This window comes from Mya arenaria, chromosome 2 (assembly GCF_026914265.1).
Source record: "Mya arenaria isolate MELC-2E11 chromosome 2, ASM2691426v1".
Classification (NCBI taxonomy): domain Eukaryota; kingdom Metazoa; phylum Mollusca; class Bivalvia; order Myida; family Myidae; genus Mya; species Mya arenaria.
The window spans coordinates 11,418,705-11,438,328 of record NC_069123.1 but is presented as its reverse complement, the minus strand read 5'-3'; the positions used below and the strand labels follow the sequence as shown (position 1 = coordinate 11,438,328).

The following is a 19,624-nucleotide window of genomic DNA, read 5'->3' as shown; positions in this document are numbered from 1 at the left end:
CATACGAGTTCCGAATGGAGTAGAAATGGTCTATAACTGTTGACTGCTATCTAAGTGTTGTCTGCGACAATGTCATCATCATCATCATCAGAATGAGGGGCACATAGATGATATCGGCAAAATTATTCGATAAAGTACATCGAGACCATAGGCGACGATGACGCCATAATTCGATCAACAACTACAAAAGGAATATTATTTTGTTATTATAACAAATTATTCCATGTGCAATTCATATATTAAGGCATCGGTGATGTACCTGTTTTAAAAGGGCCTTTTTGTTTAAATAGCATGTTGGTAGTATTATCTATTAAAGTCTATTTACTTTCGAGCACCATAATAAGAACAGGTACAGTAATAAGAAATCGGATACACAAACTTTCGGATATCGTGATTATGAAATTCGTACGGTGACTTACGCAGTAGGTCTCTGCTGGAAGTCGTTCCGTCCCTTAATGTATTTACAATAGCACTGATTTGAAACACATGCGTCCTAGTCACAATGATGCATATTTAGGTAACTTCTTTAACATTTGGATTTCATTTTGTTCTCTAAATGCCACAAGTCGACTATTTCATATCAATGTTAAATATAATTCTTGAACTTTAACTCCACAATATTGAAAACTTAAGCTATTACCTCTGACTTGTAAAAAGTTTATATCAAGAAGAGCTTCTAAAATATCAAATTAGACTGGGGAAAACAGGTCGGAAAGTAAGTGCAGACGACTGCAGAATATGAAATGTCAATTTTCCCGCCAAAATGTTGTGAAATTTTATACACTAGATAATTAATAACACCTTGGAAATGTTTTCTTAAGTGTTTTTACAGTGTTATAATATCTTGATATTTACAAAAATGCTGATGGCTCAAGACCACAGTTATCTGCCCCCCATTGACCCAAGATCCGGATGTGAATATAGAAAAAAAGAGTGCTTGTGTTCAAGTATCAATATTTTATTAAAATTGAATGAAAATGAAGCAAAAAATGTTCTTTTTGCAGAGAACTTGACTGAATTTGACACTCTATTGCAGAAATTGATAGTTTTCAATGTAAATATTGGAAAAATCATAGCTTGTGGAAGTCTGAAAATTAGTTGTTTGTAGCCGATTGACTCCCTGGCGGAAGGGTTATGTTTTTGAACTCAATTTTGACAGTCGGGTCAATGGTCAACATGGTGTTTTCTTGTGATTATATTTTGTGTCTTGAATTGTTCTAGAGATGCCATGTCCTTGTTTTTCAATTGGGGTGTGTATAAAGTCAAAAGCCAGGTTAGTGTCTATATGAAACATATAGTAAAAATAACTGGTCTCACGCCTGATTAGTAGGATGCCAATTAACTGAAAATTAAGACTTATAAAGAATGCTGATTCAAAAGTGGTTTTTTGTACTGTACTGGTAACCTAGCAACGATCTCGGCCAATTTAGTGTGAAGTGAATCAATAAATTGTTTATTGCACTATGTTCTTTTTGTGACAGATTTATATGGTATTTTAGCATGGTTGATAGAATTTTGAAGTTTTTAAAATAAGTTTCAGGCCAATTTCATATGATTGAGGTTTTTTATAGCTCAAAAATCTGCAGGATGGCCTTAGACGGGTCTCAAAAGCAGTATATTTTACCTTCCAAGGGTAGAGTTCACATTTCTGATTTAGACTTTTGTCAATAAAGCGTAGCCATTTTGAAACCGTATAGCAGGTGCTGTTATCTTCTGTTTAATATGCTTAGCGCTGGAATATGTCATTCTAGGCTAGGAAAAAAACAAATGCGATATGGACTCGTTGAGTTGCCAAATGAAAAATCATCAAAGACTCTGAAGCGGCTGTTAATATGGACTATTAACATCAGGGGTTTAAAGAAGACCCAAAATCAGGAATTTTTTAAAATTCCATGTCTGATTTTCATAGAATATGTAGGTTAAGAAGCGCATTTGATGCACAACTCAAAATGTTTGTTTTCATGTTTATTGTTTATATTCAACCATAACAAGAGTCTAGTATAGGGGCGCATGGGGATGCGAGTGGGAGGGGTCCACCCCTGTCACAAGGGGGGGGGGGTTCTTATAGAATGTTTTGTTTTCATACTCAATTTGAACCATTTTCCATGATTTTCAGACTTGTACAAAATGTTGCTTTTTCACAAATTTTAGAAGGGTGTGTTTAAAAATCAAAATTAAAATTTGTCTTTTTGTCTGTGGTAATATGACTGTACTTGTCTGGATTCTTCTTTAGTGCAATGTCTCATTTTTCTCCTAAAATTCATGTAAAATAAAAAAAACCTAGACAGTTGAGCATTTGAAACAATTATACTGGCCTAAATACACACAAAAATATGTAGGGGATGAATTTTATTTGGTATGAACGGGATTGGGTACGAATATTACATTCAGCCTTGCTTTTATTCAATTGTCTTTTGTAAAGTTATGCTTAATATGTTTATGTTTTAGAATAAAATGACAATAAAAATCACTGCCCTTGCTTAAAGAAACACTTATACAGCATAGAACATTGATAAAATAACTATGAAAATCGTTCCGACAAAATGGCAGTTTCGGCAAATTTTGACAAGATCATAGACGTGATACATAAACGCGACATAAGCATCAAAATATCTTTTGGGAGTTACAAAGAAATGTTCATCATGAATATTTTACAAATACACTTTCAAAACATTTAGTGATAAATTGATGTATTTGATTGTGTTAGCGCCAGCTTTCCTATGTCTACAAATCGGCAGTGACCATCTGCTTCAAGTCAACAATATTTAAAATAGCGATTCTCGTCTGTACAATACAATTATTTTTCAAGGTTTAATAGTGTTTGACAACATTTTTCAATATCCCTTCCCATTTTCTATAGCATTTTACGAACTTTCATCTTTGAATGAACGAGTTCTCATTGTATATTCTGATTGGCTGATATTCAATAGCTCCACCTCCTGGCAATGTTTCACTAATTGGCTCTTCCTAATTATCGGATTAGAAGATGGGCGTTGCATGAATACACAGGTCGTCTGCTCAATACAAACAATAAGCTGTCATAAATTATGACATGTACAAGGCATATGGGAAGATGAAAGGGCAGTACAGCATGTTTTAAGCAGTCAATGGTGCACAGCATATGAAAAAGTCTGGTCTCATTAAAAGAGGCGTACAAGGCTATTAAAAGGAATTTTCAAAATGCACGGGGTCAAATTCTGGGACGTTTTTGGCTATTTTCAGGACGTATAAAACATCTACGTCCTCTTATTGAAACCCCTGACTACATGCGTCCAACCATTAAGTTGAAATGTTTTTGAAAACAATTTGTGATCTGTCAATTTGGAAATGAGAATTACACTTCCATAAAATTTCTAATTGCAGCACGCATGGAATTTGATCTTAAATATTCCTTAAGGTTCAGTATAAAGGAGGCTAAAAGAATTTACACCTAATTAATGTGTGTATACCAGTTTTGCACTGGTACAGAATCAGTAATCAGTCTTTGATGTAACCTTAAATTTTTCAAATAACTAAAATTCCAGTAAAAGTTGCATTTTGATACATGTACCGTAAATGACTGGGTATTAGACGCACTTTTTTTCCTCAGATTTTGATGCAAAAAAATACCTGCGTATAATACCCAGTAACAATTTTTTGAACTTTTTTTCTGAGGTCAATTTCAAGCCATTGATTACTACGGATAAATTAATAAGTGGTAAAAAGCAAACATGAAGAAAAAAGGCAGGTTAAGCAAACATGTAAATAAAATGTAAAAATGATAATTTTCTATGTATTCGGAGAGCGAAAAAAATAATTAATTTATGGTGTCCGAACTCTTGTGAATTACGGTATTCAATATTATTTTGAATAATAAATTGAATTAAACAATAATCAAACTTACATATAAAAAAGCAAAGTTGGGCACTGTCAAAATATTTTTTGCATAACATAACTTTTCATTCTCGACAGTATGGTTGTATGGTTTTAAAGATAACCATCGCCATTTTCACGAAAAAAAAAATTTTGTCACTGTCAACAAACATGGTGGCTGAAAATGCCGGACGATTTTGACATTTTTTCTATGCGTCTTTTAACCAAAAACATAGATTAAAAGTTTTTTCTCGGATTTTTCACAGATTTTATTCCCTGCGTCTAATACCCCCTATCGTCTTATACCCAGTCATTTACGGTAGTTAAAAATATTTTCATCAAGATGAAAGTTTTTATTAACTCACCTTAGCCGTAGGCAAAGGGTGAGCTTTTAGGATCAATGATTGTCCGTCGTCCATCCACACTTAGCTTGTTAACACTCTTGGGGTCACTTTTTTGCCTCAATTGTCACAAATCTTGGTCAGGATGTTTGTCCCAGTAATAACTCGGACAAGTTTGAATATGGGTCATCTGGGGTCAAAAACTAGGTCACAACGCCCAGATATGGAAAAACCTTGTTAACACTCTAGAGGTAACATTTTCAGCCCAAATATCCTGGAATATTTTAGAAAGGTTGTTTCGATGATTTCTAGCTCAAGTTTGAATATGGGTCATCTTGGGTCAAAAATTAGGTCACATAGTCCAAATCTGGAAAAAACTTTGTTAACACTCTCGAGACATTTTCTGCCCAAATATCCTGGAAATTTGCCAGAAAGGTTGTTTGATGATTTCTAGCTGAAGTTCGAATATGGGTCATCTGGGGTCAAAAACTAGGTCACAGAACTTCAATATGGAAATACCTTGTTAACACTCTTGAGGTAACAATTTCTTACATCAGAGAAGCCAAATCCCTGTTTTTGCCCTTTTATTATCAACAAGTCTATAGCACAAAGTTTTACTGAGGTGTTAGATATAGGGCCATCTTGGCCCTCTTGTTAGACTACTTAGTGGTCATTTGATATGCTTAAACTTACGTTTGATACATCGACCTCAAAATGGCATAAATGGAACCCCAAGAGGGATTGCAAGGGAAATGGGCTTTGGTTTTACTTTCCAGGTGGTTTTGTATTTGCATCAAAAATGGGGGGGGGACAGGACCTAGGGTCCCTGGGGTGCAGGGGCATTTGGTAGGGATTTTACATGTTGCAAGCAGTTCTTCACCGCAGGGAAGGCATTTTACCTGGGCTTGACTGGACCCACATTATTCAAAGTCCCCGCTATTCCCCGGAACTGGGGGGGGGGGGGGGTGTCATATCATCCAGGGAGTAGGATTACTGTATTATTGGTCCCAGTATCATCTTAATTCATGTTTTAAGTGCCATGAAGAAGTGTTACAAGACGATGATTTGGAACTGAACCATCTATATTGAGTACTTTTCAGAAAAGGATGCTCCTTTCTTACATTATACATTTAAAATTTAAGGTACACTTAAGCCTAGCTCTTTTACACGTCAGAGTACTTTATGGATTAAATTTTGTAGTGAATAGTGCAATATCTGGTAAGCTGGTAAGAATCCCACTCCGTAGTTGTGTTTTCTGGTTTTATTAAGCCTTGATTTATAGGACATATTTAATTAAGTCTTTATTTTTTTAGGGTATATTTTATGATATGTATTAAAAATCTCTCATGTCATGGTCATCAAATTATCATAATGTATTGAATAAGGTCTAAACAAATGGTGCCCCAAGAACTACAGTCTGCTGTTTATTAAGGAGAGGATCCAGTTCAGAATATTTGATTTTGTTCAAAATTAAGTTTTGATGTCAGATACAGCCCTGTGACATGTGAGGTACTCTGTGAAACACCTGGCCCCAATTTCTTGAAACTTATTAAGTCCCTAAGTAATAACCGGATTAAGCTTATCTCACTATTTTTGTTGTTCTATAAAATGTGTTATATTTACTTCTTCAAGAAGTTTTAGAAATTAGGGAGAAATAATCTGTATGATTATCAGAATAAACCATTTTTCATTTATCAAAATCCATTTTCAGTATGTATTTTGGCTAATTGAAATAAGCGACTTAAGCCTGTTAAGCTTAAGAAGTTTCTAGAAATTGTGTCCAGAGCTTTATCTGGCCATTTTGGGAAAATTCCTCAGACATTTTGCATGTCAGGAAATTCGCCCAAATTGGAAAATTTTACTTAAAAAACCCCCAAGCTTATCAATCCTGCAAATGATTAAATCATTAAATGTTTGCTCTTTCAAACAACCGAAACAGCTGGAATATCAATCATTTTTAGTCTTGTGATATTTCTGAGAGGCTTCCAGGGGGATTTTGGTTTGAATTTCAGGAAAATTTTATGTTTAACCAGGGTTTTTATGTCCCCAAAGGTTGGCATATTAAAATCCCACTGTCCGTCTGTCTGTCTGCTAGTTTGTCTGACTCAATAACTTGTGCCCAGGCTGTTTCTTTTCCTTGTATGGACAGATTTTAAAATAAGGCCAAATAAAAAATAGGTCTGTTTCAGGGTACCCGACCTACCCTATTTTTTTCCGGTTGGATTTCTGATTGTGTGGCAGGTATATTTCAATTCTTGAACTATATTTTCATGTCAGATATAAATTGGTCAGATACTGACTTTTGGATTCATCATCATTGATATGTCAGACTTAAGTGTGCAATTTTGGCAATAAAACCTGCATGTTACCTGTTCTTCAAACCTGAACCCCCAGGTCCTCTTGACAGCATTGAGGTTTCCTTGGCTGATGGCTTATATGGTAAATTGGCTGTCCCACTCTTCATGTAATTATGTAATAGGCATGTTAGCATACTACAGATGGTGATTGAAAGCCAAAGGGTGCATAAAACAAAAGTAAAACCATTCCTGGAAAGTCTTTATAATAGCAGAGTGGTGTACCATAACTTAGTTGAAATCCAACCATCATTGTCAAGTATTTAACCAGACAGCCTGAGTCAAGTGAAATCAATATATCAAAAAAAAATTATTCCAACCTACCTTCTCTATAATTTTTGGCAGCGTTACCTGAAACACACCTATTATTTTATTTGGCCTAACTTGTGACATGTGTTCCACATACTAAGATGACATGTCGCGTACCTCTAAGGTCAAGATCACATTTATTGTTTATTCTCAATGGAGTGCTGCATATACGGACATAGAGCATAGTTTGTCGTGTAGCTGGGCTGAAATTTTCCCTTGTATGGATATATTTTAAAATAACTTGCCACATGTGCTCCACATATCAAGAAGACGTGTATATGGACAAAGAGTATAGGTTGTCGTGTCCGAGCTGTAATTAACTTTCTCTTGTATGGACAGATTTAAAAATAACTTGCCACATGTTTTCCACATACCAAGACGAAAATGTCAAATATGGGTGTTTTTTTTCTATGTTCAGAGGCAATTCAAAATAACTTGCCATATGTTTTTGACATGTAAAGGCAAGATCAAATTTTCATGTACTAACCTTGTTTATAGGCCAATGTCACATTTGGGGGCATTTGTCACATACTGTGACAGCTCTTGTTTTATGATATATTTTTTAATGAGTTTAGGCAGATAATGGGGGATTCCACCGTTTTGAGGTATTGCATGTATGATCAATCCTTGCGATGTAAATATCTATCACAATACATGATGACAGACATTTCATACTGATCTCTGAATGGGATGAAGATCAATAATTTCTGAAATGATATTTCCAAAACTTAACATAATTTATTAGGATATTGAATGAATCAGCTCAGGTAAAAAGACTCCAAAAAAGTAATTTTTAATTTGGATTTTTCTGAAGATTGGGAAAAAGATTACATTTCTTGCTTTGAGAATGGGTCCAATAGTCAAACTCAGACCAGTGGTTATTTGAGTAAAGGCCTGGACACCTATCCAAAATCCAGTATAATTATGTTGACTTAATTAATTGTTAGTCAGTCTTTAAAATATGCCAAGTCAATTATCTATGTAAAGTTGAGCTTTCAGATGGAAATGTTTTTCAAAAGGTTTGAGATTTGAGCTGATAATCTGTACAAGTAATAAATTATAGCAAGATAAACCTGTGAGACTGATATAAGTCTGAATCGAAAAAAAAAAATCTGTTCTGTTTCTGTGATCAGAGTAAAGTCATTTGAGTTAACTTTAATCAATGTCAGGTTCTGCATTATGTTTGGTAAATTTAATCATCAATGCTCAATTTGAAGAAAGTCGCAAACAAAATAAAATTCTGCAGTTACTACTTTTAAATTATAGGCATCAGAAAACTGGATTCTAAAAAAAATGTTTAAAAATTAAATTTAATAACAGATGACTCATTATAAGCATCTGATTGTTAACTAAACAGATTTACTGTATGAAAATCTCTAACATCATTACCCCTACTATTGCATATTTGCACTAATTGTGCTATTTTTAGCTCATCTATTCAAAGAATAAGGAGACCTATCCTAGTCACCCAAGCGTCGTTACCGCTTTTGTTAAGTTTGCGTACCACCTCAAATATTTTTAAGTCCATTGACGTATGGCTTTGAAACTTTGCACACTTGTTCACCATCATGCCCCCTGAACTGTACACAAGAGGAGGTAACTTGATCAAGCATTTTGACAATATTATGCCCCTTTTTCTAAATTAATGTAAATATCTCAGCACATCAATGATCATGTATTGCATTGACACCTAATCTAACAGTGATCCATGATGTTTTGCCAAAACTTTTCAATCCATACACTGATAAGCAGAGGAATAGTCAAGCGCGCTGTCTCTGTGATAGTTCTTGTTCTTTCAGTGTCTATAAGTCCTAAACTAGTTGTTAGAGGAATACTGGATTCTGACATTTATTTTTGTAAAGCTAATGGAATGAAGATGATTATGTAATAAAAGTGCTCATCTGAAAAGTCTTTCATGTCGGATTAAAATGTCACACAGTATTTACAAAAGGGGTGTCAATTGGTATGTGACGGAATTTTATAAATCTGCAGTTAATTGCTCAATATTTGGACAAGACCTAATGCATCGAGGTTGATTAAGTTTTTTAACTTATCAGATACTACTGTGAACTTTTAAAAAAATATTTTATCATGAATAAATTGTTGTTGTTTTTTCAAAAAAGACACTTTCATGTGGTCTTAAATTTCTGGACTTCATTTCATTCAATAAAAGAAAAACAAATTTTGGGCCTGGGGTACTAGGTACGAAAACGTTTTGAAATACTAAATATCAATCATATGTTAAGATAATTATGCTCACTTCCCACTTAGGACACTCAGGTTCGATTCTTAGTCTGAAAGCATAACTTAAGATTGGTAAATTATCAAAGGTGGAAAAATGATCACTGATGAGTGCTGCAGTGCACAGCAGGGACCTTTGTGTATCTCTCATATGTAAATGTAGAGGAATTGTTGCCATCTTTGGCTGATTCTTTACTATGACGTGATGAGAAAATCCACTTGTTTCATTATGGACCAATCAAGTCAAATTCAAATTGAAATGATGTTCTTATTTCATTGACCAGTAGATGACCCATATTCATATTAGGGATCATTGTGTCAAGGGTCCAGGTCAGTGACCCTGATAGCAAAAGGCTGTTTGATAACTTGACAATGCCTGTACCCACGGCCCTCAAACTTTGCATTTAGATTGGGGGAAACCAGTATTTGATAGTGTTGTGCCGATGATCAATTATAATTGATCAGAAAGGCCTATGTCGGAGAGAGTCACTAGTGAAATTTGAACAATCAACTATCGAAACAAGAGGCATAACCGCTACCAATCAAAATATGTCATGAAAATATGTTTTGAGTCTGGTTTTTGGTAGTGAAAGTTGAAATGCTACAGTATAACTGTTAAGTTATCTGGTCATTTTCTAATCTAGTCAGTTACTATGTACAGTACCTTTATCATAACAAGTTGTCCTTGTAATTGAAACCTTAATGGATTGGTTCTAAACTTCTCATATTTGTGGTTTAAAAGTGAATTTTAGCTCACCTTAGCCGTAGGCTTAGGGTGAGCTTTTAGGATTGATGATTGTCCGTCGTCTGTCGTCCATACACACTTAGTTTGTTAATACTCTTGGGGTCACATTGTGCCTGAATTGTCAAGAAACTTGGTCAGGACGTTTGTCCCAGTAATTACTCGAATGAGTACGAAAATGGGTCATCTGGGGTCAAAAACTAGGTCACAGCGCACCAATATGGAAAAACCTTGTTAACACTCTAGAAGTAACATTTTCAGCCCAAATGTTGTGTAAAGTTGTCAGAAAGTTGTTTATTGATTTCTAGCTCAAGTTTGAATACGGTTAACTGGAGTCAAAAACTAGGTCACAGAGCCCAGATGTGGAAAAACCTTGTTAACACTCTAGAAGTACCATTTTCTTGGAAATTTGTCAGAAAGGTTGTTTCGATGTTTTCTAGCTCAAGTTTGAATATGGGTTATCTGGTGTCAAAAACTAGGTCACAGAGCCCAAATATGGAAATACTTTGTTAACACTCTTGAGGTAACATTTTCAGCCCAAATATCCTGGAAATTTGTCAGAATGGTTGTTAAGATGATTTCTAGCTCAAGTTCGAATATGGGTCATCTGGGGTCAAAAACTAGGTCACAGAGCCTAAATATTGAAATACCTTGTTAACACTCTCTAAGTAACATTTTCAGCCCAAATATCCTGGAAATTTGTCAGAAAGTTTGTTTGATGATTTCTAGCACAAGTTCGAATATGGGTTATATGGGATCAAAAACAAGGCCACAGAGCCCAAATATAATAATACCCTGTTAACACTTTCGATGTAACATTTTCAGCCCAAATATCCTGTAAATTTGTCAGAAAGGTTATTTTGATGATTTCTAACTCAAGTTCAAATATGGGTCGTCTGGGGTCAAAAACTCAGGTCACAGACCCAAATACGGAAATACCTTGTTAACACTCGAGGTAACATTTTTAGCCCAAATATCCTGGAAATTCGTCAGAAATGTTGTTTCAATGATTTCTAGCTCAAATTCATATATGGGTCATCTGGGGTCAAAAACTAGGTCACAGAGCCCAAATAAGGAAAAACCAAGTCAACACTCTCAAGGTACCATTTTCAGCCAAAATATCCTGGAAATTTGTCAGAAAGGTTGTTTTGATAATTTCTAGCTCAAGTTTGAATATGGGTCATCTTGAGTCAAAAACTAGGTCACAGAGCCTAAATAAGGAAAAACCTTATTAATTCTCCTGAGGTATCATTTTCAGCCCAAATATGGAAAAACATTGTTAACACTCTCAAGACAACATTTTCAGCCCAAATATCCTGTCAATTTGTCAGAAAAGTTGTTTCCATGATTTCTAATCAAGTTTGAATATGGTTAATCTGGGGTCAAAAACTAAGTCACGGAGCCCAAATATAGAAATACCTTGTTAAACACTATAGAGGTTACATTTTCATACATCAGAGAAGCCAAATCCCTGTTATTGCCCTTTAATTTTAACAAGTCTATAGCACAAAGTTTTACTGAGGTGAGCGATATAGGGCCATCTTGGCCCTCTTGTTTAAACATGAAATTTATATAGATCTTTCTTTGTGTCTATTTTACACAAGTGACATGTATACAGTATGAAATAAAATTATATAAGTTAAACCACAGAGCTAGTGGTCACATGTTATGTAATAGTAACTTGTAAACACTAAAGGATAGTTGTGTTCTGGATAAATAATGTAATCTAGCAAAGAAATGTACACACAATATTGTTAGGGAACATTGGTGCTTAAAAGTGGTGCATGTACTGTATCTTTATGCCTTAAATATGACAGGGCTTTTTCTGCCCTTTTTGGGAAAAAGACCCTAGACATTTTGGGAAATTGTGTTGTGAAAATGCCAAAATTTGTAAATTTTACAGTTAAAAAACAACAACGTCTAGTCTCCTGCGATTAGGAAATGATTTAATGTTAGTTTATTTACCCTTTAAAAGACCCCAAAAATATCAATCCTTGGGGTGTAATATCTATTGCAATAAATCATGACAGTTAGTAAATAGTTTATACTGATCTCTGAATGTGATGAAAATTATTGATTTCCAAGTTCAATTATCAAACAAACTTTACATCACATAATTTATAAGGATGTTGAAAATGAACCAGTACAGGTAAAAAGACTTCCTAAAAAAAAAAAAATTAAATTTATTTGGATTTTTTTCTGAAGATTGGGAAAAATATAATATTTTGCTTTGGGAATGGGTCATGATCAAATCGATAAATAATTGATCATATAGGTTTCATAAACTGATTATCGATAGTATTTTTTCTGTCTGATTCCAAACACTAATATATGACCCCTATGGATTTTGAGGTCATAGAGTCAAAGGCCAAGATCACAATTGTATATATATATATGAATATAGGTGAACAAAGTTAAATGTAACTCCTATTTACTTGTTCTGTGCTCTTTCAAGGATACAAATTTATCTGCAAATATCAGTCATCATTTGAACATCATTAAAAACTCTACCTACTATCCCCACACTTTTGAATGGTCATGATCCTTAATAAGACTGCCTCAAAGGCAATAAATGTCTGACAAATTAGCTGTCATTCCAGTGAATGCATATATATTTCATTCAGTTGTGCATTTTTTCCTGATGACATTGCTCAAGATTGAATTATTGCGCATTTAAGGCCATACTACCCTGAAGTTTGAGAAACTACAACAATAATACATGTAATCTTTTATTACAAATCAGTGTGTATGCTTAATTTCAAGGGTAAAAAACACAACATTTGGTCATACATTTATATTATTGCTTGCCACTGTAGCTTATTATATTTACTTGAAACTTCAGTAATTTTTCAGAGGAATATTCTTTTGTGTATTTTCAGGGTAACCAAGATCAGAGTTACAAGGGAGACCGTTGAGGTTGGCATTGTAAGTTGAATTTGGTAGTATGATATGGTATAGCTTAAGAATTCAATGATATGGAATTAATTAATGAACGAAGTGTTTAATTATGCTTTTATTATATCAATTTGGCATTGACAAAAGTACTACCAGTCTGCATGCCAACAAAATTGAGTGATATAGTAAATTAAAATAGTTCTAATAGTTCTTTTCTCGGCATTAAATGTTTCTCTACATGACTTGGCGCATGTTGGTGTTTTTTGTTAAAAGCTGAGCTAAGAGTGGCTAAATTGAATTGTTGTGGTTATGCATGTTAGGAATAAAATGGACATTTAAGCAGACCACAAAAACAGCAGCTTTACATTGTAACATAATTGTTTGGTTGTATATTGCAGTCTCAGAACAAATGACTTTACTTTGTAAGATCCGGTGGAACTGATTTTTTTAGTTAACTTTTTCATATTCATGTTTGTCCTTTTTTCAGCCCGAGATGAGGTTCACATTGGAGGAAGAACTGAACCCCACTTGCCTGTTTACATTTATTTGCCGGGAGAGAGACTTTATACAGTACGTAATTCTTTTAGTGATTCTTCAACAATTATCTTCTTTTTCTATATGTTGCAGTGAACATACTTTTTGGTGGGTATGTTAAAAGGAAAAAAGTAGTGAAGCCCAAAATATTGCACCCACTTTCAATTATGCCAACATGTGATGTCTCTGAAGAAAACTACAGAACACACAGATCTGTTTTGCTCATAAAATCTAAGAAAGCAGACAGAAATAGTGTACTTGTGCTTGGCATCAAATGGTTAAAACAAGATTCAGTATGTAATCTAAAAAAATTTATCAAACCAATTATGCAATTCACTAGTGCAAGGCTTGTGGGCTCGTGCTAATTTTACCACAGGTATAGTGGATGTGTTAGAGATTGATACCATTTGAGTGTTCAGTAAAAAGGGAGACTTTTATTGGTCAAAAGAGATCATTCTCTTGAGATGCATGAATGATATAACAAGTCCTTCTAACACAGTCTGCTAACTGTGAAAAATATATCATTTTGTTGTTGTTGATCACACGCAATAGTGACTTGACTCAATGTACGATAAATAATTTAGTTTTGTGGATTATCATGTTGACAAAAAGTGTTAACTGACAAACCTTGTAAATAATGATTTAAACTGGACCAACATACCTTGTACCAGATTTTGGCAATTTGTCATCCAAAACATGATAAGATCTGAAGATAATTTATAAGAACAACATACTAGTACTGTCCATGTAGTTATAATAAAAAGTAACATGTATCTTTCCAAACTGTGTTATGCCATAATACATCTGTACATTTAACAAATCCAACATTCTGCTGTAGAAAGACGTATTATATAAAGTACCTGTAAATAGATCTCTCACAAAAGATATTTACTGTTCTCTTTTATTGCAGATTGTGCAACAACTACAGGTTGAATGTTGTAGATTCAGAAGACCTTTTTGAGCAGATCTTGGATAGTTTACAGGATGTGAAGCAGTCAGGGTGAGAAATTAGCTGCATTGTAAAATACCTGTCTATTTATTCTTGCTAGTGAAGACACTTTTAGATGATAGGTGCAACTTCAAACTTGGTTTAGTCAGTGGTTGATAACCATTGGACTCAAATTGAATATTGAGCACAAACTGATATATGAGGTTTTGAAATAAGGTGATAATTGGCTGATTTAAATGATGTGGAGTTGGAGTGATTATGCATGTAAAATTAACCATCAAATCCATTCAAGCCATCAAAATGAAACTTAATACACATGTTGCAGAGGTAATATGTTTGTAAAAGTAATAGAATTATGCTCCTGCTTTTACTCCCTGATTAACAAAGTGTATATTGGAATCACTCAGTGGACAATCTGTCGATTTTTAACTAAACAATAACCTCTGAGGGGTGGTCTTATTTTAAAGAATCAGTTGACATTCCTGTGTGGAGGTGGAATTTAGGGCCATGTTTCACTCCTGTGATAGCTCTATTTTCCCATAAGTTACAAGACAACCAGCTTTTGCATTTTACATGCAAATGAGTTTATTACTGAAATATTTGCAACATTTTAACCCTTTACTTGCACAAATTGTGAGTACATGATATTAACCTTGATGTAAGACCTGCTATTCTTCATAAAATGAAATTTTTCTGGCACAAATATATAAAATCAAATTGCCTGAAATTAATGTTTACCGTAATGAGATTTATACATGGTGAAGATATTTCGGACCTTAAAATTCAGTAGTTTTTTGAAATATGGATCAGAAAAGATGAGGTTAAATGCCTCCTTATTTGTATTGTGTTAGAATATTATTTAACTGTTTTAAATGTATTTCAGGCTTAGGGTTCGTCCCCTATTATTTGAAACAATGAAGACGGTGGCCCACCTGAAACTACCAAACCTAGAGATAAGATGGAGACCGGCATGTAAGACCAGAGTGGCACAACACAACAAGGTACATGTCGAGTCTAACTGGGCTTTTTTGTCAATGATAACTCATAAGTACATGCCAACTACTGAGAATGATTGATTTCAACTTTTATCTTTTTATAACAATTTTTAGCTCTACTGGCCAAAGGCCAGAAGAGCGTATGCGATGGTTATGTGTACGTTGTATGTGCCTCAGTGCGTCTGTAATCAATTTCTTGTTAACGTGATGCAGTCTTCAGTTTGGATTGTATCTCAATGAAACTTTTGCAGTATTTAGATATTTATTAGAGCTTGGTTCAGCTATATCCGCCCATGCTTGCCTAGATTAAGGGCCTTGAAAATGCTCATTTTGGTCAACTTATTTTTAGCCATGCAGGTCTCATGAGAGAATTCTACTTTTAGCCAAGTTTACATGTACATGTAAATTAAAGTCTAGGATTAAGGGAGACAATTTGCTTTTTGGTACTGCAGTTGATTTTGTGAATTACTCTGCCTTGTTCTTGTTGAAAGCCCAAAGACCATTTTTTTTTAGCTCTAAGTGTCTGTAGTTTGCGCATTCATCTTAACAAAATTGGTTGTGAAGTTATGCACCTGGGGTCATTACTGGCCACGCCCAGGGTTCTCAGGTTTGGTCAACTTAAAGTGGTAAAGTTTTGAAAATCTGTTTGTGTTTGTACATCCATCTCAGCACAATTGCTTGTGAATGTTTGTTTAAATTGATCAATGTTGTCCTAGGATGCCCTTGACTTTGACCTTTTGACCAACCTTTTTGTTTTTAAATTTAAAACTACAGAAATATTTACCTGAGTAGTTTTGAAAGCATATTTTTTTATAGATGACTTTTACTTGGCACATATTAAAATAGTTCATGCAACTAATCTGATTACAATACTTTCTGGGCTCAGATGTTGAACGTGCAACATTTTCAGGTAACCCAAACACAAAATGTGAACTATATATCTGTTGCCTTTTACCCATACATACATGCTCTGGATTAAAAATGACCACAAGAGCCATGCCAGTAGAGCAAAGGCCCTTTTGGGCCTCTTGTTAAGATATAATAATGTTGATAAGGTCATATCATTCTGGCCGAGTTATTTTTCCAAGGTCAGCTGTCGTGATATCATCTCACATAATAACATTGTATAGTGTTGATTTCGTGCCACCAGTTTTAAATTCATTTTCATTCTTGTTTCAATTTTCGGTAAGCTTATAAAATTTTCAGTCATGTTTTTGACACAAGTTTTATCATTTTATAAAATCCTGCTGTTGTTTGTACCATCAGATGCGGCAGGAGGAGAAAGAAGCGGACAGAAAGAGACTGGAGCGCAAATGCAGAAATCAGAGAGTGGAAGTGAGTAAATTGTGCATCATGTTTAAACAGATTCATCTTTAGCTCGACTAGAATAACAAATATAATGAGAGCTATTATACTTGCATTCCTTTCCACGAAGTGTTAAGCGTCGGCCACACACCCAGGTTAAGGTTAGACATGGAAGCCCCTGAGACCATTATCTCAACTGAGTGCCTCAGAAGACTCTAAAAACTTTTATCTTGATCTATGTACTTTGGCCAAAGGATAGGCCAGCACTTCTCGTTTAGTCAAACATTACTGATTGTTAAAGTAATAACATAAAATTATTATAATTGTAATGGGGTTGTAAAACTATATATATTTTTTTCAGATTGAAACGATGGAAGCTATGAGAGTGGAGATGGATCGCATGAGAGCTGAGATTGCAGAATTGAGGGAGGAAGTCAGGTCTCTTAAAGAAGGGGCCAATACTTGTACGGCCCCTTCAACTGAAATGGCAGAACAGAGCAGGGTAAGATAATTTTACAACTTTTAATAATATTTATAAATTACTGTATAGATAATCTGTTTGGTCGTTTCAGGTTACATAGAATAGAAAAAATGTCTGTCCAAAAGATTTAATAATCACCTTTCAGACATCATTTGAAGAATATAACTGCCTAAGTTAAAACCTATTTTGTTAACAGCCACATTATTCTTACCATTTCTTATTTCAGATCCCAAGGCCAAAGGGACCTGCATCTGCCAGTGCGCACAGGAGCCTTTTTGCAGCTGTGCGTAGGAGACCTGGCTTCGCTGCGGGCAGTGCTTCTACAACGTCAACTGCGTGCAGGACATCAACAACAATTGCATCAACAACTGCACGCAGTACTTCTGCCCGCAGCACGGTAGCAACTGTGGGCAGCTCTACACGGAAGACAACATCTGCCCGCAGCTCTGCTGCCACTGCCCCCAGCATGTCATCAGCTGGTGGGCAGACTTCTGCCCCCAGCACATCATCAGCTGGTGGGCAGACGGTCGAGGGTGGGGCAGCTCGAGGTCGTGGAAAAGTCTGTAAGTACATACCTTATGATAAGAAACGAATAGAGGTGTTGTGTATGGTCAGAGTGTCTGATATTAAAACTGTTTGATTCTTCAAAGGAATGTTTTTGCTGGTACATTTAATGCGCGGATCAATATTCCCAAAACAACAACAGTAACAATGGAAATTGATGACACCACTTTTCATTCCCTGGTTTATTCAAAATGTTGCATCATATTAAATTCAACTTAAAATCTTATCCAGCCCCTTGATATAATCCGTTATTATGTGGGGTCCCTGCCTGACAACCTTATAATTCTATGTGAAATGAAACAAAACATGAACGCTGGAAATAAGATGGAGGAGCTTTGGCATCCACTTGCAGTAGTAATTGTTTTTTATTACAAATTTTTATCTCTCTATTACATGTGTTCAACTTTTTCTTAATTTTTGTTATTATATATTTTCAGCAACAAAACGTAAGCGTGTTGATGACGATGGGGGGCAGGCAAAGAAAAAACCGGCTTGGAAATGAGAATAAAAATGCCTGCCCCTCCCCCACCCCTCGACCGGACTCCCTCTTCTGCATCTCAGCCAAACAACATCTCTCTCTGATCCAAAGTATTTAACGACTATGATCCAAATCGCACCACATCGCTCCGCACCTCTTCTTCACCTTGTACAAAATCCCTGCTCAGCATCGCTACATACATGGCTGCAGTTTACCTATAATACGAAGGCTGCAGTGCTCTACAATGGCTAGAGCTGTGTTTGTGTCATGCCGGTCTCCATGGGCCACCGTCAACAACGTCCTGATTGTGAATGTTGTCTGAAAAAAACACTTGAAAGGACATTCCCACGAACAAGAACTGACGATTTGTTTTAAGTTGTTTGTGTTCATTTTTTATTGGTTAAATACAGGTTTGCCTTTTGAAAGATGCCATTTTTTCAACAGTGTTCTTTAAAAAAAAAAGAGAATGTTCATAGCCTCTTTCATGTTTTAAAGGTATGATGTTCATATTACTAGACTTATTTCACACCTGTTAAAATCAGATAAATTTCTGAAAAGTCCTCAAACTAGTTGGTGTAGTTATCCAAGCTTTTTGACTTGACTGCATATATCTACAAATGCATTATTTTACTTTGTTTAATTGCCTAAAGCAGATCTTGACTGAAGCTCCAAAGTATTAGCTGTATATGATTTTGAACAGTTTCATACATGACCTTGGCTTCACTCATTTTTTTTATGTTGTCTGAGCATTGGACAACTATGATCTATTTGAATCTTTTATTGATATTAATCAATTTGTACATTGCTGTCTGTTCAATTCTGACCTTAGTCCCTGTCCTGCGATCTTGATATTGAAAACAGGGGCCCCTGTACTCCACTTAATCCCCCTCCTAGCCTACGCCTGGCAATTTTCAATCCCACCATTATCCCGTCCAACAAATGCCTTTCCCCAAATCCTTTCCTGACCCCTGACCTGTCCACTGTCAAACCAACCTTCTACTCTACACTTTCTTAAGGGCCGGCCCAAGTCATACCATCTTCTCTAACAGACATAGATGTACAAATAGATTGAATGTGTATATAAAATTATATAAGCATTCACAAAGTCTTGTTATTAATTTTACTACAAAAAGTAAGCTTTACCATATAACAAATTAAAGAAACTACAAATTAAGGCAGCATGGTCAGAACTGTTCCTTTTTAGTTCATGATAACCTGAATTGTATGCTTCCATTGACTGGCATAGTTTCAGTATTTTGTATTATGTACTTTGAATAAACTTGCCAATTAAAGCAGAGGATAACCTCTACTGAAACATTCGGAGCAGAACATTCATAACATTAACTGAAATACCACAGGATTATCAAAAAAAGATAAATGTATGAAACCTGTTATTGTTTACAAAGGTATATAGTAGAAAGGCAAGCCTATTAACCATTTACGAGAGCATTATACACAATATAAGATGTTCGTTGGGAATGAACGTTTCAATAAGATACTGTATTATCACTGATTGCATTCAGTGAACTTGTTTTGGGGGAATGTTGCAATCGTTCGTTTGATTTGTTATTTTCTGCTTTTGTG

At 35.0% G+C, this 19,624-nt stretch overlaps 1 protein-coding gene across 1 annotated transcript; it reads left to right on the top strand.

Annotated features, from left to right (window-relative positions):
• The first annotated feature begins 280 nt into the window (after positions 1-280).
• On the top strand, positions 281-19,211 carry LOC128223471 (uncharacterized). The gene is made up of 9 exons (XM_052932754.1): positions 281-349; positions 12,719-12,764; positions 13,222-13,304; positions 14,179-14,268; positions 15,101-15,218; positions 16,479-16,547; positions 16,879-17,019; positions 17,225-17,561; positions 18,000-19,211. Exons 3-9 carry the CDS (start codon positions 13,228-13,230, stop codon positions 18,062-18,064), a joined length of 897 nt encoding a protein of 298 aa, XP_052788714.1. The 5' UTR covers positions 281-349; positions 12,719-12,764; positions 13,222-13,227; the 3' UTR covers positions 18,065-19,211.
• Positions 19,212-19,624: the final 413 nt, after the last annotated feature.

Bases quoted from the DNA above. Each gene is read 5' to 3' on its own strand.
- LOC128223471 (XM_052932754.1), top strand. From the start codon at position 13,228: ATGAGGTTCACATTGGAGGAAGAACTGAACCCCACTTGCCTGTTTACA. The intron at 13,305-14,178 runs GTACGTAATTCT...CTTTTATTGCAG, and splicing joins CGGGAGAGAGACTTTATACA to ATTGTGCAACAACTACAGGT. The intron at 17,562-17,999 runs GTAAGTACATAC...ATATATTTTCAG, and splicing joins TCGAGGTCGTGGAAAAGTCT to CAACAAAACGTAAGCGTGTT.